Raw genomic sequence first — 26,500 nt, forward strand, 5'->3', positions numbered from 1 at the left:
ATATATATATATATATATTTTCCTTGGGGATAGGGAAGAAAGAATACTTCCCACGTGTTCCCTGCGTGTCGTAGAAGGCGACTAAAAGGGGAGGGAGCGGGGGGCTGGAAATCCTCCCCTATCTTTTTTTTTTTTTTTTTTTAATTTTCCAAAAGAAGGAACAGAGAATTGGGCCAGGTGAGGTTATTCCCTCAAAGGCCCTGTCCTCTGTTCTTAAAGCTACCTCGCTAATGCGGGAAATGGCGAATAGTACGAAAGAAAGAAAGAATTTCTCTTACCCTTTCATTACTTAATCAAACCACTTCACGCCACATATTGTCCTCAAACATCTCATTTTCAACACATCCACCCTCCTCTGCACAACTCAATCTATAGCCCACACCTTGCAACCATATAACATTGTTGGAACCACTGTTCCTTCAGACATACCCATTTTTGCTTTCAGAGATAATGTTCTTGTCTTCCACACGTTTTTCAACGCTCCCAGAACTTTCACCCCCTCCCCCACCCTGTGACTCACTTCCGCTTCCATGGTTCCTTCCATTGCCAGATATCTAAAACACTTCACCTCCTCCAGTTTTTCTCCATTCAAACTTACCTCCCAATTGACTTGTCCCTCAACCCTACTGTACCTAATAACCACATTTACTCTCAGCTTTCTTCTTTCACACACTTTACCAATTTCAGTCACCAGCTTCTGGAGTTTCTCACCAGAATCAGCCACCAGTGCTGTATCATCAGCAAACAACTGATTCACTTCCCATTAATTGTTCATATTGATTTTTCTAGTGGTTAGGTATTTCATATCCACTAGAGTTTGTTCACCCAGTAATGGAATACTGCTCACGCATTTGGGGTGGCTGATCCTCCATCTCATTATTAACTAGGGTGGAATCTAAAGCCTCCCATCACATTAATTCTTAATTCTCTTGGCATTACTCTTCTTCAGCCTTCCCTTTCCATATGATGCAATGTTGTTACTGTCTCTTTATTCGTGTGGTATTATTTTGGCTACTGAGCTGTTTGCTTGTTTCCTTACCCCCAATTTTTGGTCTTTGGCACACATATGCCTGCTGCTTCCCTGAGATTCTGCATGAAGTCTGGCCACTTGGGGCTTGGCTGTTATACCTCCTCCTTCTGTTAAACAGCTAAGGTTTGGAGTTCTGTTTTGTTTTCATTCTTCATGTAACAGTACTTCCTTTAAGAATCAGATTTACAAACACCTGCAGAGCCCTGATTAATTACTGATTTCTTTTACTTTTTTCTTTCACCAAGATGGCCGTGATTGGGGCATGTTTTGTCTGTACCATGTCAGTCACTATTTAAAGCAAAAATCCAAAAACCTTCCCCCACTTCTTCCCAGGAGGATCCATGCATTGAATTCAGTGTTATAACATAGTCATGTAGAATGTGTTAGCTCACATATATTTACATATCCTTAAGTTTTACATATATTTTTTTTTATATGATTTTATACTGAGAAGCAGAAAATTTTAATGACTCTATTCAGAACCCTCCTTTATTTCACCACTAACTTAAAGAATCTGTACATTAAATTGTACTCTAGCTCTCCCTCCCAACTTTTTATTTTACATGTATTTCTTTCATTTTATACTGGGGAGAAGTTTTAAAGACTTCTGTTTTTGTCCTTGTCACAATCAGCTTTATGCAGTTCACCCAGCATTTAAGAGTTAAACAGGCAGGAAGATTCATATCATATGATGGGAATATTCCTTTGAGGATCATTGGGAGACAAGGAAAACACATTTAGATTTAAATTAATTTGTGCTGTAGTTCAGGGACCTGCAGGCCTTTCAATTTGACCAGTTTCAATGTCTTCAAACTATAACTTCAATTATAGAAAGGTGCCTACAACTTGAATGTGTTCCATGGATTATGCTGCTTAATAATTTTCATATGTCTTGGATTTCTCATTTGTTTTCAAACTTTAGAGGCTTTTAAGTTTCTATAACCTATGCTGATTGCTCAAGTTTGAGAATCTACATTTTAGAAGTTATAACAACAGTTTGCCTTTTCATCTGCAGCTGCTGAATATAATGTTGTGGATGTGTATGGTGCTAATGTTCCTAAGATGACTTAGTCTTAATATTTATGTGGACCAAAGTTAAAGTAAGTTGTCTTGGAGCATCGGGTGCTTTGCATTTTTTGCAGATGATCCTTTGACCTTTGTTTCGTTATGTATTGAACCATGGTTCGATAAACACATGTATTTGATCAGCAGCTTGGGAAAAGGAATTTATGTAGGGAAATTTCACCATTTATGTACATTAGATACATGTTATTCATACTGTAGGCATCTAAAAGCTTCAGCTTACCTGAGAATTAACTGCATTCTGGGGGCCTTGAAGAATGTGTGGAAGTCGAGAACATTATCTCGGAAAGCAAAAATGGGTATGTTTGAAGGAATAGTGGTTCCAACAATGTTGTATGGTTGCGAGGTGTGGGCTATGGATAGAGTTGTGCGCAGGAGGATGGATGTGCTGGAAATGAGATGTTTGAGGACAATGTGTGGTGTGAGGTGGTTTGATCGAGTGAGTAACGTAAGGGTAAGAGAGATGTGTGGAAATAAAAAGAGCGTGGTTGAGAGAGCAGAAGAGGCTGTTTTGAAAGTGGTTTGGGCACATGGAGAGAATGAGTGAGGAAAGATTGACCAAGAGGATATATGTGTCGGAGGTGGAGGGAACGAGGAGAAGAGGGAGACCAAATTGGAGGTGGAAAGATGGAGTGAAAAAGATTTTGTGTGATCGGGGCCTGAACATGCAGGAGGGTGAAAGGAGGGCAAGGAATAGAGTGAATTGGAGCGATGTGGTATACCGAGGTTGAGTGCTGTCAGTGGATTGAATCAAGGCATGTGAAGCGTCTGGGGTAAACCATGGAAAGTTGTGTAGGTATGTATATTTGCGTGTGTGGACGTATGTATATACATGTGTATGGGGGGGGGGTTGGGCCATTTCTTTCGTCTGTTTCCTTGTGCTACCTCGCAAACGCGGGAGACAGCGACAAAGTATAATAAAAAAAAAAAATAATATCAGTATGAAGAACAAAGTTCTTTTGTGACAACTTTGTATAATCTCTGGCTCAAAAGCACACCCTTCCCTCACGTAGCACTGGTTTGTTTGCATGGATTTGACTAGAGTTTTTCTTTTAATATCAAAATTTAACTGCACAGGAGTGGTTCACACATACATGAGTTGAACAATGTAGGTATAGGTGTTTGGTCACTCCAAATAAAAAACTGGGATCACTCAACTCCTGGGGTGGCTGAGCTGTTAATATATAGAGAGGATGGGGAGAAAGACTACTGCCCATACATCTTTGTTTCATAGAAGGCAACAAGAAAGTTGGGAGTTGAGTGCTGGAAATCCTCCTTGATACTTGTTACCATTTCCTGCATTGACAAGTTAATGTCAAGTGTTGACAAAGAACAGCCTCATTTGCTTGCATCCATTCTCTAGTTTTCATGAATAATGCACAAAGTTCGAGCCTTGATTCAGCCAAGCTCCACATTCTGTCTTTTGTTGACTGCTGGCCACTCCCTGTATACCATATTGTTCCAATTTGCTCTATCCTGTGCACACGTCCCCCTCCTAAATGTTTAGGCCCCTAATAACCAAAGGTCTCTCTCTCTCTCTCTCTCTCTCTCTCTCTCTCTCTCTCTCTCTCTCTCTCTCTCTCTCTCTCTCTCTCTCTCTCTCTCTCTCTCTCTCTCTCTCTCTCTCTCTCTCTCTCTCTCTCTCTCTCTCTCTCTCTCTCTCTCTCTCTCTCTCTCTCTCTCTCTCTCTCTCTCTCTCTCTCTCTCTCTCTCTCTCTCTCTCTCTCTCTCTCTCTCTCTCTCTCTCTCTCTCTCTCTCTCTCTCTCTCTCTCTCTCTCTCTCTCTCTCTCTCTCTCTCTCTCTCTCTCTCTCTCTCTCTCTCTCTCTCTCTCTCTCTCTCTCTCTCTCTCTCTCTCCTCTCTCTCTCTCTCTCTCTCTCTCTCTCTCTCTCTCTCTCTCTCTCTCTCTCTCTCTCTCTCTCTCTCTCTCTCTCTCTCTCTCTCTCTCTCTCTCTCTCTCTCTCTCTCTCTCTCTCTCTCTCTCTCTCTCTCTCTCTCTCTCTCTCTCTCTCTCTCTCTCTCTCTCTCTCTCTCTCTCTCTCTCTCTCTCTCTCTCTCTCTCTCTCTCTCTCTCTCTCTCTCTCTCTCTCTCTCTCTCTCTCTCTCTCTCTCTCTCTCTCTCTCTCTCTCTCTCTCTCTCTCTCTCTCTCTCTCTCTCTCTCTCTCTCTCTCTCTCTCTCTCTCTCTCTCTCTCTCTCTCTCTCTCTCTCTCTCTCTCTCTCTCTCTCTCTCTCTCTCTCTCTCTCTCTCTCTCTCTCTCTCTCTCTCTCTCTCTCTCTCTCTCTCTCTCTCTCTCTCTCTCTCTCTCTCTCTCTCTCTCTCTCTCTCTCTCTCCTCTCTCTCTCTCTCTCTCTCTCTCTCTCTCTCTCTCTCTCTCTCTCTCTCTCTCTCTCTCTCTCTCTCTCTCTCTCTCTCTCTCTCTCTCTCTCTCCTTCCTTCCTTCCTTCCTTCCTTCCTTCCTTCCTTCCTTCCTTCCTTCCTTCCTTCCTTCCTTCCTTCCTTCCTTCCTTCCTTCCTTCCTTCCTTCCTTCCTTCCTTCCTTCCTTCCTTCCTTCCTTCCTTCCTTCCTTCCTTCCTTCCTTCCTTCCTTCCTTCCTTCCTTCCTTCCTTCCTTCCTTCCTTCCTTCCTTCCTTCCTTCCTTCCTTCCTTCCTTCCTTCCTTCCTTCCTTCCTTCCTTCCTTCCTTCCTTCCTTCCTTCCTTCCTTCCTTCCTTCCTTCCTTCCTTCCTTCCTTCCTTCCTTCCTTCCTTCCTTCCTTCCTTCCTTCCTTCCTTCCTTCCTTCCTTCCTTCCTTCCTTCCTTCCTTCCTTCCTTCCTTCCTTCCTTCCTTCCTTCCTTCCTTCCTTCCTTCCTTCCTTCCTTCCTTCCTTCCTTCCTTCCTTCCTTCCTTCCTTCCTTCCTTCCTTCCTTCCTTCCTTCCTTCCTTCCTTCCTTCCAAGACACACCGGTGAACTCTCACAGTCATGGTCCATGTACTACTACACATCTTGCTTCCTCTCTCTCATTCCTTACATGATATTTACTTTCCAATACATTTCCCATCATCCATTCTGTTGCATTCAGGACTAGGCACACATCTAGCTAAGAGGTGCTTAGGCAGGCTGGCAAAGAAACTTGAAAATATGGTGTAATGTAGTGGGGCATTCCTCAAAAGTGATATGCCAAGGGAACAGAGGAAGAAAACCAAAGATTACAGTCAGATGGGAAAAAATGAGACACCAAATGAGGCAAGAGGACAGAAAACTCATGCCAGCACCACAAGGTGAGAAATGTTAGGTAATGGTAATGTTAGACTGAAAGTAATGTATAGAAATGCAAATGAACTGGTATTTGAAGGAAAAGAACTGAGATTTAAGGATCATGTGGGGCAAAACATACTTGAAATTGTGGAAACAGCTTATTAAAGGGAATGGATCTCGCTCTTTTTATTCAGAGGAATATAAGAGAGTGATAAGGGAAAGAGAAGACAATGGAGTTGAAGGATTGGCCCCCCTAATAAGATGTAACCATAGGTTTCAGGATATAGTAATAGATGGTCCATTGAGACAGTACATATTTAGAAGGGTAATTATGGGAAAGAAGTGCTTAGTGGGTACATATTTAGGAGGGTAATTATGGAAAAGAAGTGCTTAGTGGTGTTGATATAAAATCCATAGAATTTTAATGATCCAGAATTAATATATTGTTATAATTAAAGAACAATCAGGATGATTATGAAACAGTAAAATGACCTTTTCTGCAAATGTAACATATTGATGGTGGGGGAGTTTAGTCATAAAGAGATAGACTGGGGAAGTTGGGGTTTCATGAAGACAGGAAATCATGGTGACACAAGTTCATAATATGTGTGTATATCAGAAAATTTCCAATACCAGCATGTCAGTGATATCTCTTAGATGACAGGGACTGACACCACCATTTCTTGATCTTCACTCATGTTTACATGGATGGATATCATCATTTATGATACATCAGTGGAAAATGCAATCATGAAATGCTTAAGTTTTATGATATGGTAAATGAGGAGGTTAAAAGAGCAGAGATAAAACAAGAATTAAAGAGGACATAAAATCTTGGAAACTACACAGAAAGTAATTTCTGTGGTAGTATAAATTGGGACATGGATTTCATTGGCTTGAAACCTGGGGGTACTGTGATGAAAGTTTCTGTGAAAGTTGCAATTGAGTGGGAAATGCATACTTTTAGCCTAAAATGTAAAGGTAACGTTAAGGAAGAGGAAAGAATTGTTCGATGAAAGATGTCTAAAAGCAAAGGTGCTGAGGTTACAGGTGGAACACCAGCCAGCCAGCATTTGCAAGGTATAAGAGCAAGGAATGAGTATATCAGAATAAGAAAGGCAGAATGAAAGAAACTGAAAAGAATGGTATTGACAAGGCAGGAGAAAATTTGAAAATATTCCATAAATTCGGCAAGAGAAGATTCTAAGCTATTTTATAGATTCAACAAAAGTAATTTCTCATGTGAAGAACAGCTGATCAGGCGGAAGGATTCAGAGGGAAGAGTTGTTGAGGATAATGTAAGGATAAACGAAGAGCTAAATGAGAAGTTCACTTGTATTTACTGTGGAAGACTATTGCTCCATCACCAATGAGTTGGAATGGGGAGGAGTTTTTGGAAAGCATTTAGACGTCTAGAAAAGACGATAGTTACTAAAAGGTCTCAACCCATACAAGGCTGATGGTCGAGATGAACTTTCACCAAAAGTGCTAAAGATACACTATACTCTTGAAATACTGTTCAAAATGTTACTGTAGAAAGAGAGAGAACTAGGGCTAAAAAAAGAGACTAGGAAGAGAGAATGAATTACAGACCAGTCTCCTTGACAGGTATAGTCTGAAACTTCTGGTATACATAAGTAGAAAGCAAATGGATGACTGGCTACAGAGGAGAGATTACCTCAGTGAATGACACCACAGCTTTAGGAAAAGGTTATGTACAACAAACCTTGTAGATTCTACAAAAGAGTGAGCTTTGTCTCAGACAAAAGGGGAGGCTGGGTAGATTGTATCTGGTTTGCCAGAAAACATTTGACATTACAGCATGGTAATTTGATTTGATGCCCATAGTTGTGGTATTACCAAAGAACATGAATTAATAGAATGCTAGAAACATAGGGCTTTAGAATTTAATTATTTATTTTTTTTATTTTGCTTTGTCGCTGTCTCCCGCGTTTGCGAGGTAGCGCAAGGAAACAGACGAAAGAAATGGCCCAACCCACCCCCATACACATGTATATACACACACGTCCACACACGCAAATACACATACCTATACATCACAATGTACACATATATATATACACACACAGACACATACCCATGCACACAATTCACACTGTCTGCTTTTATTCATTCCCATTGCCACCCCACCACACATAGAATTTAATGAGTTATATAATGACATTGAAAATAATAGAAGTATTAAAAGAATTTTAGACATGCTATGAAAATAATAATTATTAAAGGAATTTTAGACCAATGCTATGAAAACAAACTGGTGACTTGTTTCAAAGAAAGTCAACGTATAATTCTATTTTAAGTAATTTGAGATTTTGAATATTTTTCAAGGAAGCCAAAATAGATACTTGAAATAGTTTTAAGGTTTTAAATATGTTTCTCGAGATAAAAGGTGATGAATAACTATTGTTTAAGTTGGAGAAACCTCTAACTGGCTGAATGTGTCACAGGGGATGGTCCTTGGCCCCATTCTTTTCATATACATTTCCAGTAATGATCTGAAATGGATTTCGTATCTAAGATCTTTAAATTTGCTGAAAATCCAAAACTAGGAGTAGAACTGTGAATAAGGAAGACAATGAAATAATTCATATGACCCCAAGGAAGTTCAGATTTTTTACATTATCGTATAAGTAGCATATGTTCCAAGAACTATGCCTAGATTTTGCAAGTTTGTTGATTTTCACCAATCTTGCTATGAATAAGCAGATAATGCACTGAGCACCATATATTAATATCATAGAGAAGTCTCTGTAGTTACTAATATGTAAATGCTAGGTAGGTGTTTTCTCTCAACTATCTTGAAGAGTTCTTCAGCCAGTTGTTGAGTAAGCAGTTGTGGCATTAGAGGATTAATGAGTAATTGAAAAAAATTTGGGTAAAGATTATAAATGCATTGCCCTGCTTTGATAGCAAATTCTGGCTTTTATACAAATAGAGATATCAGAACAGATGCTCTTGGAAGAAATATTGTGTCCTTGATAACTATATGAATGTTTAGGTAGTAGTGAAGTTAAGATTTATATTTAGTGGTCTCATATTTGAATTATTGCTGGTCCATGAAGAATTTTCTCCCTTAATAATCACTGGACATATAGATACACCAGTAGTTGTATAATGTGCTTTAAGTGCAGTCTTCTCAGTTTGTAACGTCAAATTTTCTTCACAGATTATTCATGTCAGAGATCAAGAAGATGCTGATGATTCTGGGCTTGGAACGGTCTGGCAATAAGAGTGAGGTTGTAGAAAGACTAATGGAATTTATGCTTAAACCACATGATGCTGGAAGAAAACCACCTAAAACACCTAAGGTAGCATGATTGTTTCCTCACTGTTTTTAGTATGTTTTTCTTGAGAGTGGTGATTCATTTTACTGAATATTATTCCCTTCTCCAGTAAGCTGTGGTAATTTGTGTACCAGTATCTTTGAAGAATGGGCTTTTGAGAAAGTTCTTGGAATTGCTGGATATTATGTTAAAGGTTGTTAGAAGTTATCAAGCCATGCCACAATCTCTTCTATTTTTGTGGATTCATGCAAGATAAAAGGAACTATGAACAAGCTTGTTTGAAATTGGCATTGTAGTCATTGTGTTTGCTTAGAAATTGATGTTGCCCTGAACAGTGTGATAATTTTCCAGTTCATCATTGCTCTCAAATTTTGATACTATGAGCTAAATATTTAATCTGCGTGAAGTGAATGCTGGACTATTTATGTAATGATAACAGGATGGTTCAGGTTTTATTAGCACAAATGGTCTTGTGCTCTGCTAGCAACACAGAAATGACAGAATTATGATCACTTGATGCATCTTGTCATCTGGTTTTACAAGCCTCATCACTTTCTTCTTTTCTTGTCACGGGAAGACATGATAGATTCTTCAATTTAGTTCACGTTTACTATACCTATGATGGTTTTGGTAATCAACATACACACACACCACAGCTTAGTCTAAGACTAGGTTATCATTTTTCTTTTTTAATTGAGTCACACTATTGGAGGTCACAGCCTATAGGTATATCATATCCTGGCTGATCAGATACACTGTACACTTTGTAGATACATAGCTTGAACCTATTTTGACATTCGTCACTGAACTGTTTCTAATAGCTGCTGATAATTTATCAGATAATTTGGGTAACTAACACTTTCACTGTACACTGCCAGAACCACTCTATCCCTAACAACAAGACCAAAATGAAATATATAGAAATATCAAAACCATCATTTTGTCTTTTGAATTAAGAGCCCATAATTCCAGGCCATAATTGTTTGCTAATTCCACAGATGAATTAGAACTTATGTTTGATTTTGTCGATCCTGTGTGGGGTCCACCTCCCATTCTCACAAGTGTGTCCTCTGCACTTTCACCATGTACATTTCTGCTTTACTCTACATCAAAACAGAATATGTGATTTTGCTCTTCAAACTTGTTAACTCATTCAGTATTCCTCATTTTCATGGGTTTAAGAGTGCTTGTATTGATGAAGTGGGCATGTTGCACATGACATGTGGGCATAGGTGGCCATTGAAAAAGTATCAGGCACTTCAGATGCAGTGGATCCCAAAAGGAGGCTTGCAACTGCCCTCTAAGATCACTAGAGAGAGACTATTTGGGCCTCCAGGCACCTTCAGTTTCTCATTGATTTTTTTGTATGTCTTCTGTAGCCAGTCAATATAGTTTACAGTTTGTGCACAATTTGATTTTTGGTGGGAGGTTGGAGGTAGAATTTGTAGATTGACACCAATATACCCCTGCTATGGAAGTGTATGTTGACATCCATAGCACTAGTAGAGTTCAAGGAATTGGGTGAGTCACTTTTATGTTTGTAATATTATTATGTGTATTTTGCTGTTGTGTTTAGCTTTTTGATATTACTTGAATTTTTGTCTCCTGTTTGGTTGTTAGCAATTCTTCTGGGATTGGATTTGAATCGAGCAGAATTTGACTGTGAAAGTACCTTTATTATTGTTTATGTCGGGTACGTATTCCCACCATTAGAGTAAAAGTAGCCAGAGACTGTTTGTAGTTTTCTGCATCTAAGAGTTTCAGTCTTAAAGATTATTTAGATATTTGTATGATAGTGTTTTTTCACATAAAAGTATTGATGCACCCTTTTATCATTTTGGAGGAATGCAGATGATTATGCAAGTGTGTGGAGTTTTCAATAACAACAGTATTCTCCCTTGACAAAAAGTTATCTGAAGATGCAGCATTAAATACAAAGTTCTTATAATGGTGTGGAAGTCTCTCTTCTCCTTAGAGTATTTGGCATAAGTTAGAAAGTGAGGTTGTTTGCTTTGGGTCCATCCTGTTCAAATGGGATTGAAGTTTCAGATGATAGGTAAATATTTAGACACTGTAGAGGTGTTTAAGCATAACCATGCTAAGTTTCTTACATCGTAATCTTGTAAAACCAGTTATATTGTAAACTGACATCAGCTTATGAATACAAGATAATCCTTAAAGTTAACAGAATTAATCCTTCCCATGTACATTTAAGTACCTATACACACTTAAAGGCCAAACTCAAATTAAAAAAGAAAAAATAATGGATGAAGGCAGCAAGTATGAATATGTGCATGTGTATGTATTTATATGTCTGTGGATGTATTTGTATGTATACATTGAAATGTATAGGTATGTATTTGTAAGTATGTGGGCATTTATGTATATACATGTGTATGTGAGTGGGTTGGGCCATTCTATCGTCTGTTTCCTTACGCTACCTTGCTAATGTGGGAGACAGCGACAAAGTATAAATAAATATGAATAATACGTCTGATGTGTCAGATGTATCAGAAGATGAAGAATATGGGATATAAAAGCTGTACTTACCATAAGTTGGTGGGAACAGTCAGGAAGAGTACATTTATGTGGCACATATATATATTTTCCATTATTTATAAGGTGCAGACATATATGGTTCATTTTAATCGGATTCTGTTAGGACCCATTACCTACAATATTAGGTCTGTGGGGTTTAGTTGTTAATGGAGGGCTTTGGTTTTGATGCTTGAAACATAACAGCTACAGAGTGGATATGAGTGACTCAGGCCTAGAATTGAGTGCCATCCATGTTGAGGTGGGGTTTCACTGGGAAGATCTGTGTTCCATTGTGTAGGTATTAAATGTTTTGGTGTTAGGCACCCAGTGATTGTTCTGAATGCTCAGTTTTGTTTGATTTGTAGGTTTGTGATATTTGCTTTTAAGAGAGTGCAGTTAAGTGAGGCATAGTTTAAAGTGGATGCTGTTGTGTCATGATGTGATTGGTAGGTTGTCTGCATATGAAAGGACCTTCGTATTGAGGTTTGCCTGAGGTATTGGAATGTGTGGAAGAGAGTGATGAGAATTGGTGAGGCTGTTATGAGAATCTGGCATGATAGCTGTTTATGGAACTAGCCAGCTAATCTTTGTCATCTTTTTGTGGGGTGATGTCAGTTATTTTGTGGGTGATGAAGTGTCAGGGGACAATGTTAAATGCTTTTTTATTGTCACGTGCTGTTAGTACTGTGTGGGAGGGGACTTTGGTTGGATATGTTGTGTGAGAGCAGTGTTTAGGGTGAGAGTTGAATGTTCTGTTCTGTTCTGTTGGATACTGAGGATAGATGTGATATGGGACTGTAGGAGAGGCAGATGATTGGCCTGGATTCTCTCTCTCTTGTCATAGAAATTGGTGCATGGGTAATTATAATTAAAATGAATTATGTATGTATAAATATATTTATGTTGATTAACATAGGTCTGTGATGTAAGAAACGGAAGGCATGATTTAGATGCTGTATGTACCTGATCCAACCCAGTTAATTGGGAATGGAGTACCTACTTATATTTTTGTAGGAAAGTAATGTAATTTTGAATGTACTTTCAGAAAGGTAAAGGGAGAGGGAGACCAAAGAAAGGTCAAGAAAAAAAGAGACGGAACAATACATCAATGGATGACTCTGGAAGTGGTGGTAGTGAGAGTAATGAATCAGAATCAGAGGAGTTAGAGAGTGATGAAGAGGATGTAGATGAGAAACCTAAGAAGACCCCAGGCAAGAAGACTCCGGCCAAGAAAACTCCAGCCAAGAGAGGAGGAGCAGCCAAGAAAGCCACATCCACCAAACGCTCTAGAACTGCAGACTCTGATGATTCTGATTCAGATGATGAACCTTTGGCGAAGAAAGTCAAGCAGCCTCCTTCGGTAAGTATTAAGGATGTTAGATATTTTTTCTAATTGCTATCAGTAGAGTTTTGAGCTCTTTTCACTCTTGGAGGAAGTAGCCTTAACTTTGATGGAAGTACTGCCAGCTCATACGTGTTTGTACAGAGGGAAAGCAGGAAAGCATGAGAAGCTCAGGAACAAATGAAATATCAGATTCACATGAACAAGAAGAAAGATAAAGGAATGTTGGATACCTTCGGTAAATGAACTTTTAAGACATAGTTAAAGACGACCTCCTATTACCTTATGCAAATCTTAAAAAATTACATCACATCCCCTGACACCACAGTAGTATCATGTCATGCAACAGTACATAACACAACTGGAACAGTGACTTACCTAGAACAGAATGTGTGCATCTCTGCAGAAATTTTCAGTCACTTTAAATGCCAGACAGACATGAATCCAGCTTACACTCTCCAGTCACCTTGAATGGCCAGTCTCTACCACTGAATAAAACACCAACCATTTCTAGACATAACATTTGACACACACTGACATTTACTCTTCACATCAATAACATGGAGGAAATTTAATGCTTGTAGGACCTCAAGTCTTGAACATTCTCTACCATCACACAAATTCTTAAATTTATGTATGCTGTCTGCATTAACCATGTCTTTAATTATGTTATTCCATTCATCCACCACTCTTTTACAATAAAAGTACTTTACATATTTACATATTTGTTAAGAAGTTTCTTGCTTCATTTCATGTTATGTTCTCAGGTTGCTCTGCTCTTATTGTCTATCATTCTATATCTCTGACACCTGTTCTCTCCAGGAACTCCCATAAAGGGATTGCCATGGCAAAAGAACCTCAACCTAATTATGTCCTTATGTTCCACCCTCGCATACACCATTGTGTGAGGCATTCTTTCTCCATTTCCCTCTTTCTTGTACTCTTCCACCAATTTTCCCATGTCACAGGTGGTCTTTCTCTCACACTAACCCATTTGATAAAACACTTTTCCCTGTAAACTCCCCATCTTGCATCCTTTCCAAGTGCTCGAACGACCTCAAAGTATTACATTTCACCCATTCTGTCATTCAACAATTCATTCCCTTTGCATTCTCTACCATACCAAATATCTCATACACACAGTTAATACTTTCCTCATTCCATCTAGTCATACCACTTGCTCCCCTCAAATAACTCATTTCTACATCCTGGATTCTTGATCTCCATCTCCAGCATAGTGCAGGGTCAGAAGGACTCTGCTGTTCCTTAATTGTTACATCACATGAGAAATTTTTCTCGTCTTCATCATTCTGTTTTGAAAACTTTATGTCTTCTTGTTGCTGTGTCCTTCCATCTCATGAAGAACTATTCTCTGCTTTCATTATGTCAGTTTTTAAAACTTAAAGGTTGTCATTGGGTCACCCTTCAGTCTTCCCTCCTCCAAAGTGGGCAAATTGAAAGCCTCTAACCTTTCTCTATAACTCAGCTCTTTTAATTCTGGTACTTGTTATTGCCCATCTCTGGAACTTTGCTATTGGCTATTTCTGCTTCTCCAGGTGCTTTAACCAAACTTGAGAAGCATATTCTAGATTTAGCCTTCTGTAGGATATGAATATCTTGCTAACGACTTCCTTACCCATATACTTGAAAACTACTCTTAATATTTGCCAGCCAATTGCTTGTTTACTTGACCATTCCTTTGATGTGGGTTTGGCGATGGGTTTGAGATGGTCATCTCCCAAGACTTTCTAACACACACAGTTGTTATGCTTAGATCATGTTGAGGCCTCATTTCACTCGCACCATCTCATTGATTTACATTTACTTCGGTTGAATTTCATTAACTGTGTATCAGACCAGTTTTGGAGTCTGCTTTGGTCCCTTTGCAAGATGCAGTCCTCATTTTTCACTTCCCTTTTAGCCTTTGCATCTTTTGCAAATGTATTCAGGTAGGAGTCCATACCCTTAAACAAGTCATCTTCATAGATAAAGAAGAGTAATGCTCCACTTCTCACCTTAACCCACATAGAAAAGATTCCTCCTAGGTGTCCTTTGTTATAAATTATCTTCAATCCATTGATGAAGTTTCCCCCTTATTTCTGCATGGTGATCCAGTTTCTTAATCAGACTCCCATGCATTTCAGTGTCAGTTGCTTTATAGTAGTCCAGATGGAAAAAATCCATCCAGCGTTTCCTCTTATCGAAAAGTCTCTCTCTCTCTCTCTCTCTCTGGTACAAGGTCATCCATTTGCTTTCTAATTATCTTTTGCAGAACCCTACAGATCACATTAATCTCTGAAACTGGGTTGTGGTTCAGTTCCATTACCAGTCTTCTTTTTGTCTAGGTAGGTTTGAGCCTTGAATGGGTCAAGACCATTTAGTATTCTTTTACATCATTTCTAGATATCTCATTTTTTCTACTCCATTTCACTGGTGTTTGGTTTATAGATTGTAAGACTTTGAAAACACTTTTGAACTTTTTATAGTGGAGTCATGATAGTTCACATATACCAGTTCATGGGTACCTCTGTTGTACTTCTTTTTTAAAATTTATTGGTCAAAATTTCATAATTCTTGGCCAAGTGGTGGTGGCTGCACTTAGTGGTTGTAAATGATCCTGAATAATTTATTTTATGCAATGGAGTTATCACTGGATTCATGCTCTAGGTGCTACAGAGGATGGTCTGGTAAATTGCCTCCCCCACCAATACCTGAGGAACTGGACACACCACACCCCCCACCAGCATAAGGATCAGTATTCCTGGATTTCTTTGTATCTGAGGAACATGGCTTCTTGCTGCCATCTGTAGTATTTGAGGAACAAGGCTCCTTACCTCCCCTACCAGTCCATGAGGAATAAGGTTCCTTGCCTTCCTCACGAGCATCTGATGAACAGTGTTCCTCACTTCCCTTGCCAGTATCTGAACAAACAGGGCTCCTTGTCTCCCCCACCAGTATCTGAGTAATGGGGCTCTTCACCACCCCCACCAGCACCCTAGGAACAAGGATCTTTACAACCCCACACCAGAAACTGAGGAACAAGGTTATTCAGCTCCCCCCCTCTAGTAACTGAAGAAAAATGCTCCTCACCTCCCCAATCAGTGACAGTAATATGGCTCCTTGTCTTCCTCTCCACTACCCGAGGAACAAGTCTTTTTGCATCCCCCACCAGTATCTGAGGAACAGTGCTTCTCACTTTACCCACCATTATCTGAGGAACAAGACCCTTTGCCTCCCCCACCAGTACCTGATGAACAAGGCTCCTTGCCTACCCCACCAGCATTTGAGGAACAGTACTTTTCAATTCCCAACCTATTATTTTAAGGAATAAGGCTCTTTGCCACTTCCATTAGTACTGTAGGAACAAAGCTCTTCACCTTCCCCACCACTGCTTGAGGAGCAAGGCTCATCTACTCTCCAAACAATACCTGAAGGGCAAGGCTCCTTGCCTTCCCCACATGAGGAACAAGGTTCCAGCCTCCCCCTTTATTGGTAGGTAATGATGATGTGTTTTAAGGACCTGGATATCAGTGACAAACTGATAAGCAGGTTCTTTGTTGAGACATTATCATGCATTGGAGGGTAAGTTTGAGGACTAAATTACCAGTGATTCTGTGTCAATAGAGTCATTATAGGCCAGTCTTGCACAAGTTGAACAATCATTGGTTTTCTTTATTGTGTCTATTCACTGTATTTGATGTATAGTTTTTTTTAAAGCATTTAATGCATATATTTTTGCCTGCAGCACCTAACTTATTAATTCCTATTAAACTAGAATTCATGATCTGAAAATTCATGGAGACTTTAGGTACCTAACCCATGAATTAATGCCACTCCGGATTCATTTCATCTTTTATCCGTACAGCATCCTCAACCATTCCTTTGCCTGATTAGTTGTTTTTTAACTGACTTCTGATGAATTTGTGCAAAAATTTTTGGGTTTTCTCATGTCTTGTCCACAATATTTTTTTCATACTCTCTTTGTTCTGCCTTCCTGATCTTGTTATGCTTATTCCTTGGTCTCATACTTTGCAGCTGCTAGCTAGCTGGAGTGCTGTCAGTCTTTGCCACTGCACATATTGAAAAGCTCCTTTGCTATTTGGCATTTTTTATTAAACCATTCTTGTTGATACCGTTCCATCTGTATTTGTGGCTTGAGGCACCTATGTTCCTAACCTGTTGCAAATTTTACAGAACCTCGCACCATAAAACCCCAGTTCCTAGCTTCTGAACTCCATTTCTCGATCTATGTTACCATAGAAATTGTTGAGGTTTGTTAAGTTTCCACAATTTTATCTTCTCTTTATGTCTTGCCTCACCTCTAATCTTTTAATGTCCTCATCTACCTCTTAGTCAAACTAGAGTATTATGTGTTCACTTATACCAGTTTGTTTATTGTATGTTCTTGATATCCATACAAGTGCATGTGAAGATAAGATCTCACAATGATGATGTGTCAGTCTCTCTCTCATCCTATTGTGCTCATTGATACATTGTTATGTGTGTTTGTGTGTAAATATAAAATCCTTTTGAAACTGGGTGTACTGTTTAAATGTCGAAACTTCTTCTGAACAGTTGCTCCATTTATACAAAGAATTGATTCGTTCTTGTATGGAGTACTGCTCTCACTTCTGGGATGCTTCAAGCTCTGCATCCATACTTCACAGAGTTGAGACAAAAAACAACCCAACTTATATACTGTCCCAGGCTAACTTTTAGATTTGATCGTCGTGTCTTATGCTGCAATGTTGGTTCACTTTCCCTCTTCTGTAGGTATTCCTTTGGTTTTTGCTCCCAGGAGCTGGCAGCTAGTGTACCAACACCACTAGCTAGATCACACAATACTCAGCAAGCTACTGCATCACATGATTACAGTGTGGCCATTGGCAACTCAAGGTTGGGCTCTTTAACCTGCTTCTTTCCTTACAGGTCACAGCTTTGGAACTCTCTACTTTCTCATGTGTTTCCCTTATAATTATGACTTGCCACATTTCAAGAGACAGGGTTTTTCACTTTCTCAAAAATTCGTAAATACTTTCCCTTGTTTCTTTAACCGTTTCAGAAATCTCCATATTTCTATTAAGGCCCAGCCTAGGTGTGGATTTTTATCCATGACTGGAGCCTTCAGTGTGAAAAAAAAATACTGTTTTTTGTTACTGATCATTACTGTTAGTGTATTAATGAATCACATTTTTTTCTGCAACTGACAGATTCTATAAGCTGTATAATGGGTCATCATACCCCATGGAAGCAACTGGGCTGAAATATTTGCCTCTCTGTATAGCTGATCATACATGACTATTCATTCATAGTCTTGTCTAACATTGTATCACTTGCAGCTTTTTTCTGTACAAACTGAACTTGTTATTGATAGTTGTTCAACTGTAAGAGTAATTGCTGTACATAAACCAAGAATGGGAAAATGCTTGCATGTCATATTAATGAAATCAAATCTGAAAAGGTAGTGAAGAGGAATAGTTGTGGAGAGAGATGAATTCCATAGCTGGTCAATTGTCGGTGTGATCTGTTCATAAAGTTTAGTATTGAAAACATGCTGACTTCTATTAACACTGATATAAAAAAGAGAAAATCTTGAATTGGAACCAATATGGAGAGTGGTCATTACCAACGTATTTTTGTAAATCCCTTTGTGTGTATCCTGTGATTTCCACATGTATGCCTTCTAGGGTTGGATCAGTTATCAAGAATTACAACTGCCATTGCTCAGAGCCTTTAGGCATCGTTTATAAAGCGACTGTTTTCAAGAGATTCAGGTATAGAGATTGTTTTTTGCATTGAGTGATAAGAGTCCTGCTCAACTTCAGCAGGATACATCTACAAATTGAAATTGCAGATCAGATTTTTGAAATGGCACATGTAGTGGACAAATTATCAAGTCACAAGAGAAAATAAGGCTTGGGAATGAGCCAGTTGTGCAGAAACAAGGTGGTTATGAATTTCTTTCAACTTTGGCTATTCTTGCTAATCATGAGCCACCAGCTTCACTGATGGTGATACCTGTAGCCAATGGTGGTATGCCATCTACTGTATCAGTGAAGGAGTACATACAAACAATCAGTTGATTGTTATTTCCATAGAAGTACAGACAAGATTTACCTTTTATGATATTTACTTTAAAGATTAAATTAATTAATTACTTATTTTTAGAGTAGCACCAGATATGTGACAGCAAGTTTTCAAGTTGAGGCAAACAGCAAAGATCTGAACCCATATTAGTGACAGCAAGCCAGTCAGAGACAATATAGCAAATCCATATATATTTCTTATTACTATATCTGCACCTGACAAGTGTTAATACTGTTTCTGTATTAAGGACTCAGCCCTAATAGTGTAATTTCGTTACTCCACAGAAAGTGGTGTGACCAGTGTCGCCATGAGGATGATTATATGAAGGACTCCAAGCAGCCAGTCATGGATGACATGTTGTCTCACCTGACTTTAGCTGATGATTGATATTATTTTTACTGATGAGAAAAAATTATGTGAAACTTAGACATAATTGACCAATGTTAGTAGCAAACAGTTTTGGAATTATTGAAGCTTAACCATGATCATTTCATGTGTGGAACATCTCTGCATAGAAGTCAGCTGCTGAGCAGCATAGCTACAAATACCTTTCATTCATTTTATAATGACCTCGACTACTTTCTCAGAGGCTCTTGGCATTATTCCAGGACCCTTTTTTCCTAGGACTTCTACAGTTCCTAGGCTATGCAACTATCAATAGCAGGGACAGAATGGACTCCTTTCTATAGTGAAACTAATCTCTTTCGTCAACTGATAATAAAGCCTTGTTAAAGGTAACTTTTCAGTCATGGTGTAACCCCAAGCAGGGGAAGTCCTGTAACATCTAGACATCAACAAAGCATTTGATGCTGCCATTTGGTACATCCTGACACAAATTATACTGATGCGACCATCCATAACAGGGACAAAGTGGTTGGCCAATTTCATAGCCACTCTCAGTGGCTTTATCTCTAAAACGTTTAAACTCTTTGATGGAGTTCCTCACGGATTATTCTTTCTTCAGCCCTCTATAGTCTCATCTAAAACAAAATCCCATTATGTTTAGGAAACTACAACAGGAAGTTTCTTTCATACACAGACGACCTCTGAATCAAAACACAACAGCCTGACACTATAGTATCAGAAACAAACATGCAACTCTAGTGGAACAACAGCTGACTCAACAGAATTTCCTTGACCCCAATGAAGTCTTCAGTAACTTTTAATCCCAGATGGACATGAATCTGACCTATACCCTCAACAAAATACCAACCATTCTAGTTATCCCATACGATACACACGGCACATATGTCCCACACCAAAAACATCAGTACGTGAATGCCCTAAGAACACAGACTGTTATCAGATATGGACAAGGAGAAAAAACTGGCATCCTCAAAATAATAGTTTACCTGCCAAGCCATCCACCCTCTTGAAAAATATTATGGCAACATACCACTCAAAATAGAGTACTCAGAACAGTTACTGGCTATCTGGCAAACACAGACATAAACACCTACACATCTCTCAGTACAATCCCACCTCAACATCCCTGGCACTCAGTTCTTTGCATTAGTATGAGATCCCTGCCATCCAACCCCCAAGTAGAAATGAAAAGCTTACCCTTGCCTCACATGTTGACAACTTCACAGTTTTGGAAAGAGGGGCAAGTATGAAGTCTGTTGGGGATGAGAGAGCTTGGGAAGTGAGTCAGTTGTTGTTCGCTGATGATACAGCGCTGGTGGCTGATTCATGTGAGAAACTGCAGAAGCTGGTGACTGAGTTTGGTAAAGTGTGTGAAAGAAGAAAGTTAAGAGTAAATGTGAATAAGAGCAAGGTTATTAGGTACAGTAGGGTTGAGGGTCAAGTCATTTGGGAGGTGAGTTTGAATGGAGAAAAACTGGAGGAAGTAAAGTGTTTTAGATATCTGGGAGTGGATTTGGCAGCGGATGGAACCATGGAAGCGGAAGTGGATCATAGGATGGGGGAGGGGGCGAAAATTCTGGGAGCCTTGAAGAATGTGTGGAAGTCGAGAACATTATCTCGGAAAGCAAAAATGAGTATGTTTGAAGGAATAGTGGTTCCAACAATGTTGTATGGTTGCGAGGCATGGGCTATGGATAGAGTGGTGCGCAGGAGGATGGATGTGCTGGAAGTGAGATGTTTGAGGACAATGTGTGGTGTGAGGTGGTTTGATCGAGTAAGTAACGTAAGGGTAAGAGAGATGTGTGGAAATAAAAAGAGCGTGGTTGAGAGAGCAGAAGAGGTTGTTTTGAAATGGTTTGGGCACATGGAGAGAATGAGTGAGGAAAGATTGACCAAGAGGATATATGTGTCGGAGGTGGAGGGAACGAGGAGAAGAGGGAGACCAAATTGGAGGTGGAAAGATGGAGTGAAAAAGATTTTGTGTGATCGGGGCCTGAACATGCAGGAGGGTGAAAGGAGGGCAAGGAATAGAGTGAATTGGAGCGATGTGGTATACCGGGGTTGACGTGCTGTTAGTGGATTGAATCAGGGCACGTGAAGCGTCTGGGGTAAACCATGGAAAGCTGTGTAGGTATGTATATTTGCGTGTGTGGACGTATGTATATGCATGTGTATGGGGGGGGGTTGGGCCATTTCTTTCGTCTGTTTCCTTGCGCTACCTCGCAAACGCGGGAGACAGCGACAAAGTATAATAAAATATGATATATATATATATATATCCCCCCCTGCAAACACCACTAACATAACATACTCGCAGAAATTACTATACATCTGCTCTTTCAGCTCGGTCCCAAACACGACCCCATCAGGTATTCACCAGTCGGAGACCACACTGCCCAGACACGTGTCATACTATCCTATCTATTTTGTACATCAGTACAAACACTGATCCAATATATCCCAAGACCCTTCATCCTCATGATGAAACTGCCACTGCAGACACTGAACAATTAATGCTCATTTGCTTTGCACACTCTCTGTCGTCAGTGACCTTTCCTGTTGATCCAGCAGATAATTCTATATAATCAGTCTGTCCACACAGACATGCAGACATCACTATACCTTTTGACCTGTGATCCCTCCCGCTGGATACAGCCAGCTTACAGAGCACTGTGGGAGTGCCATAATGGTAAAAGGGATACCTAGGGTAAGGTAGGGAAAAAGAATTCTATCATCGCAGTTCCTGTGTGTTGTAGAAGGCTTTTAAGAGGGGCATAAGTGGGGGACTGGAGATTTTGTATTTCAGCATCTAAAGGATGGATCAGAAGGAGGAGCCATGTGAGGAGTGCTACTCATCCTTCTCAAGACTTGGGTTGTGAGTGTCTGAATGTGTGTGGCTGTAACCAAGATGAAAAGAAAAGAGAGAGGTAGAATGTTTGAGGAAAGGAAAGTGAAACAAAGCTCAAAGGTAAAGGGGAAGAATGGTTAGAAGTGTCTTAGGGGTAAAGTCAGGCATCAGTGTGAGGGCAAAGCTAAGGAACAGGGGTGAAACTATTACAAGTCATCCCATGCCAAGTGGATCAGTGGTCCCCAGTTGACCCTCTCAGTTTTTGTTGTAGCTTTGTTGAGACATTCCTCTGGGTTCCAAAGGAAGTTCTGCAAACTTTTAGCTCCATATCTTTTGTCATTCTCTCACTAGACTCTCCAAACAACACCTTTTCTGTCCATCACATTGGTGGCCAAAGCATTTTTTCCATTTTCATTTAGCCACCTTTCCATAACAGGAAGTGTGATTGCTTTGAAAGTTTGTCTTTAGGGTCAATTTTTAATGTAGAATTCGAAAATCATGTCAGCAGAGCTGTAGGATTTAGTACTTTATAAAAAATTGCCAAAGTTGGCTCCAAATTTTGTTTGGATTCACGGTGTCAGTTTTAGAATATCATATCTCTGGTTGTGGCCAACACTGGGAATTCATACTTTTATGCAAGAAAGTACTTCTATTATATCACAAGTTGGTGCAGTCTGACAGTTTCTATCCCTTCAAGATCTTGAGATATATGGCGCTAAACATGGCCACAAATATAAAAGTGCAAAAAACGTATCAACTTTGAAGTGCAAAATGACCATGTGGGACATCTCGACATCTCGCACTTTTTTTTTTTTTTTTTCTACAAAAACCACTGGAAAGAACACATCTTGAAATACTAGGGACTGAATTTTCATTGTGGTGTCAATTCTTTTCTGGTCTAATAGGAATTTAAAATTTTGCTCAAAATTTATTTTGCACGTGTTTTTGGTAGCTTGTTGACCTTATGTTTTATTTTATATTTTTATCAGAGATTAGATATTCAAGTAAGGCTTACATGCTGCTGTTAGATTAGCATTTTTATTTTTGTTGAAAACATTGTACAACCAGATAATGAGCACTATTTGTTTTGAATTAGAGTTAAATTGACAGAAACTTTAAGTACAGGTAGTGCTGTTGTTGACGAGCCTATGGAGAAAGAGAAAACTGCAAACCTGTACTATTGGAAGCAGACAAGGGACAAAGTGTCATCTGCAAACATACACCAGACAATGCCATTTGAAACCATGTTCAGAACTGACAGTTTAAGAGAGGGGACTACTATTCCTTTGAAAACAAAGAGGAGATTCAAGGAGAGGAGGCATGTATATGCACTCATCATTAAGTTATGTTGACCAGATATGAAAATTTTCAGAAACACTGCTGTAATCCCTTTGGAAGTCATAAAGAAGTATTGCCAACAAAATCATCTGGGATAGTTGAGAGTGAAACTGCTCACCTCTTAAAGGGAATGACTGGTAAAGACATTAATCCTGGACAGCTCTGCCTAGTTGCAGAAAGCAGAAGACTGTTGAAATTGAATGAATGACTTCAGTGTTATCAAGTAATTTGGTGAACCCTCAAAAGTCCAAAAAGAACTTCAACAGTAGAAGCCTGCTACAAGCTACTCAACACTTGACATCTCTCATATGAAGCAGGAGAGATTTGCCTGCATATACAAGGAGGAAATCAAGGGAATTATTGCAAGATGCTCATCAAAAAGTGTCAATAATTAATGGGTTAGATGTGGGTTAATGAGAACCAAGCTCTAGCAAGCAGAGATGCAGGAATTGTGAATACTATGGGATTTTGTTAGCAGAATTAAAGAGCCAGATGTCATTAGCAAACAAGATATGAAAGTTCAGATTCTGACTCTAGAACCTGACAGTTGGAGTATAGAAAAAACAGCTCAAGAATTTGGTGTTTTAACTAGAATGGTGAGAAGAGCAAGGAACCGGATAAAAGTCTGGTATTCTAGCAACCCCAGGAAAAAAGAAAGGAAGGCCATTTCCAGAAGTGACAGGGAAAGTTCATAAGTTTCATGAAGATGGTGAGTTTCGTCGAACTTGTCCTGGAAAGAAAGACAGCACATCAGTCAGAATTGATGAGAAAAAGTCCAGAAACAAAAATGACTACTGTTGTGCAATTTGAAAGAACTGCACACTGCATACAAGAACCTTAATGGTCCAGAAATTGGTTACTCCAAGTTCTGTGAACTCCGTCCAAATTGATGTGTTACAGTTAGTGCTTGGAAACATTTGTGAAGTGTGAGAAGAAGAAAAAGATGCATTGATTATATTCATGCAACCTCATGGACCAAGCCTACAGTTTTACTGGCCATCTAGAAAGGATACCTGTTGGATTCCAGAGCAACACAAATTGACAACAATTGATGCTTTGCCAGCAGCTGCTACAGGAAGACAATACAAACTGTCAGGACAAGTCAGGTCTACATTAAAAACTTTTGGAAACATTTCTAAAGGATATGTGTGGTACAGGCTCAAGATAAAATGTTAAAACATATGGTTGGCTGGTTGGTTGGTAGGTGGGTGGGTGGGCCTGTGGCTGGACCTGCACAGCTATCAGGTGTGGCCTCTAGGCGATGGGGTTGCCAGTTTCATATAAAATGTAACAAAAACTTACAGGTGAAGAAATTGGCAGTGGTTTAGCCACCATGGACCAAAGCAGGAGTGTCAGCAAACTACCAAAAATGCGCAAAATAAATTTCAAGCAAAATTTCAAATTCCTATAAGACCAGAAAAGAATTAAAACCACAATGAAAATTCAGCCATTAGTATTTCAAGATGTATTCTTTCCAGTGTTTTTTTGCTAAAAAAAAAAAAAAAAAAAAAAAAAAGTGTAAGCCGTCCCACATGGTCATTTTGAGCTTCAAAGTTGGTACATTTTTTGCCCGTTTATATTTGTGGACATGTTTAGGGCCATATGTCTCAGGATCTAGAAAGGATAGAAACCTCTAGTTTGCACCAACTTGTGATGTATTAGAAGTACTTTCTTGCATAAAAGTATGAATTCTCAGTGTTGGCCACATCCAAAGATATGATATTTAAAATTTGACACTTTGTGAATCCAAAAAAAATTAGGAGCCAAAACATTTTCAACAAACCTTCAAATACTCACTCCATCTCATTTCATCACTACCTATTATCATTCCCCTTGCCTCCTTCACTGATGTTCCCATTTGTTCTTGTCTGATGCACATTAGTAACCTCCTTCCAAAATGTCTTTTTGTTCTTCCCAAAGTTTAATGATACTCAATCATCCCAACTCAAATCTGCCCTCTTTTTCAAACCTTGCACCTTCCTCTGGACCTTTGGCCACTATTTTTTCTACATCTCCTAATTTGCACTCCTTCCTTGTAAGTGTCTTCCAAATGCCTCTCTTTTCTGTTTCACTGACAACTTTACTTCTTCATCCCACCACTCACTACCCTTTCTAATCTGCCCACCTCCCACCTTTCTCGTGCCACATGCATATTTTGCACATGCCATCAATATATTTTTATATATTTTGCTTTGTCGCTGTCTCCCGCGTTTGCGAGGTAGCCCAAGGAAACAGACGACAGAAATGGCCCAACCCACCCCCCTACACAATGTATATACATACACATCCACGCACGCAAATATACATACCTATACATCTCAATGTACACATATATATACACACACACACACACACACACATACATATATACCCATGCACACAATTCACACTGTCTGCCTTTATTCATTCCCATCGCCACCTCGCCACACATGGAATACCATCCCCCTCTCCCCTCATGTGTGCGAGGTAGCACTAGGAAAAGACAACAAAGGCCCCATTCGTTCACACTCATCCTCTAGCTGTCATGCAATAATGCCCGAAACCACAGCTCCCTTTCCACATCCAGGCCCCACACAACTTTCTATGGTTTACCCCAGACGCTTCACATGCCCTGATTCAATCCATTGACAGTACGTTGACCCCGGTATACCACATCGATCCAATTCACTCTATTCCTTGCCCACTTTTCACCCTCCTGTATGTTCAGGCCCCGATCACTCAAAATCTTTTCACTCCATCTTTCCACCTCCAATTTGGTCTCACACTTCTCCTCGTTCCCTGCACCTCCGACACGTATGTCCTCTTTGTCAATCTTTCCTCACTCATTCTCTCCATGTGCCCAAACCATTTCAAAACACCCTCTTCTGCTCTCTCAACCATGCTCTTCTTATTTCCACACATCTCTCTTACCCTTACATTACTTACTCGATCAAACCACCTCACACCACATATTGTATATACACATGTACATATTCATACTTGCTTCCCTTCACACATGACTTGGCGCTACCCCATCCCACAGGAAATAGCATCGCTACTCCCTGCTTCAGTAAGATAGCGCCAGGAAAACAGAAAAAAAGGCCACTTTTGCTCACACTCAGTCTCTAGCTATTGTGTAATGCACCAAAATATATGTGTTGAAATGGTTTGGGCATATGGAGAGAATGAGTGAGGAAAGATTGACAAATAAGATATATGTGTCAGGTGGAAGGAAAGAAGTGGGAGACCAAATTGGAGGTGGAAGGATGGAGTGAAAAAAGTTTTGAGCAATTAGGGCCTGAACATACAGAAGAATGAGAGGTGTGCAAGGAATAGAGTGAATTG

At 39.6% G+C, this 26,500-nt stretch overlaps 1 protein-coding gene across 2 annotated transcripts in view; it reads left to right on the forward strand.

The window, feature by feature from the left end:
* Dek (protein) overlaps window positions 1-26,500 on the forward strand; it is an 89,935-nt gene that overhangs the window by 37,870 nt on the left and 25,565 nt on the right. The window contains exons 5-7 of one of the 2 annotated variants that reach the window (XM_071690581.1): window positions 8,540-8,681; window positions 12,241-12,555; window positions 18,909-19,045. In XM_071690581.1, coding sequence (XP_071546682.1) covers window positions 8,540-8,681; window positions 12,241-12,555; window positions 18,909-18,920 — 469 coding nt within the window. In that variant the 3' untranslated portion in view covers window positions 18,921-19,045. Of the gene's footprint in view, window positions 1-8,539; window positions 8,682-12,240; window positions 12,556-18,908; window positions 19,046-26,500 lie in introns of those variants that run through there. The other variant, XM_071690580.1, reaches the window with a different exon arrangement.

This window comes from Panulirus ornatus, chromosome 48 (genome assembly GCF_036320965.1).
Source record: "Panulirus ornatus isolate Po-2019 chromosome 48, ASM3632096v1, whole genome shotgun sequence".
Taxonomy (NCBI): Eukaryota; Metazoa; Arthropoda; class Malacostraca; order Decapoda; family Palinuridae; genus Panulirus; species Panulirus ornatus.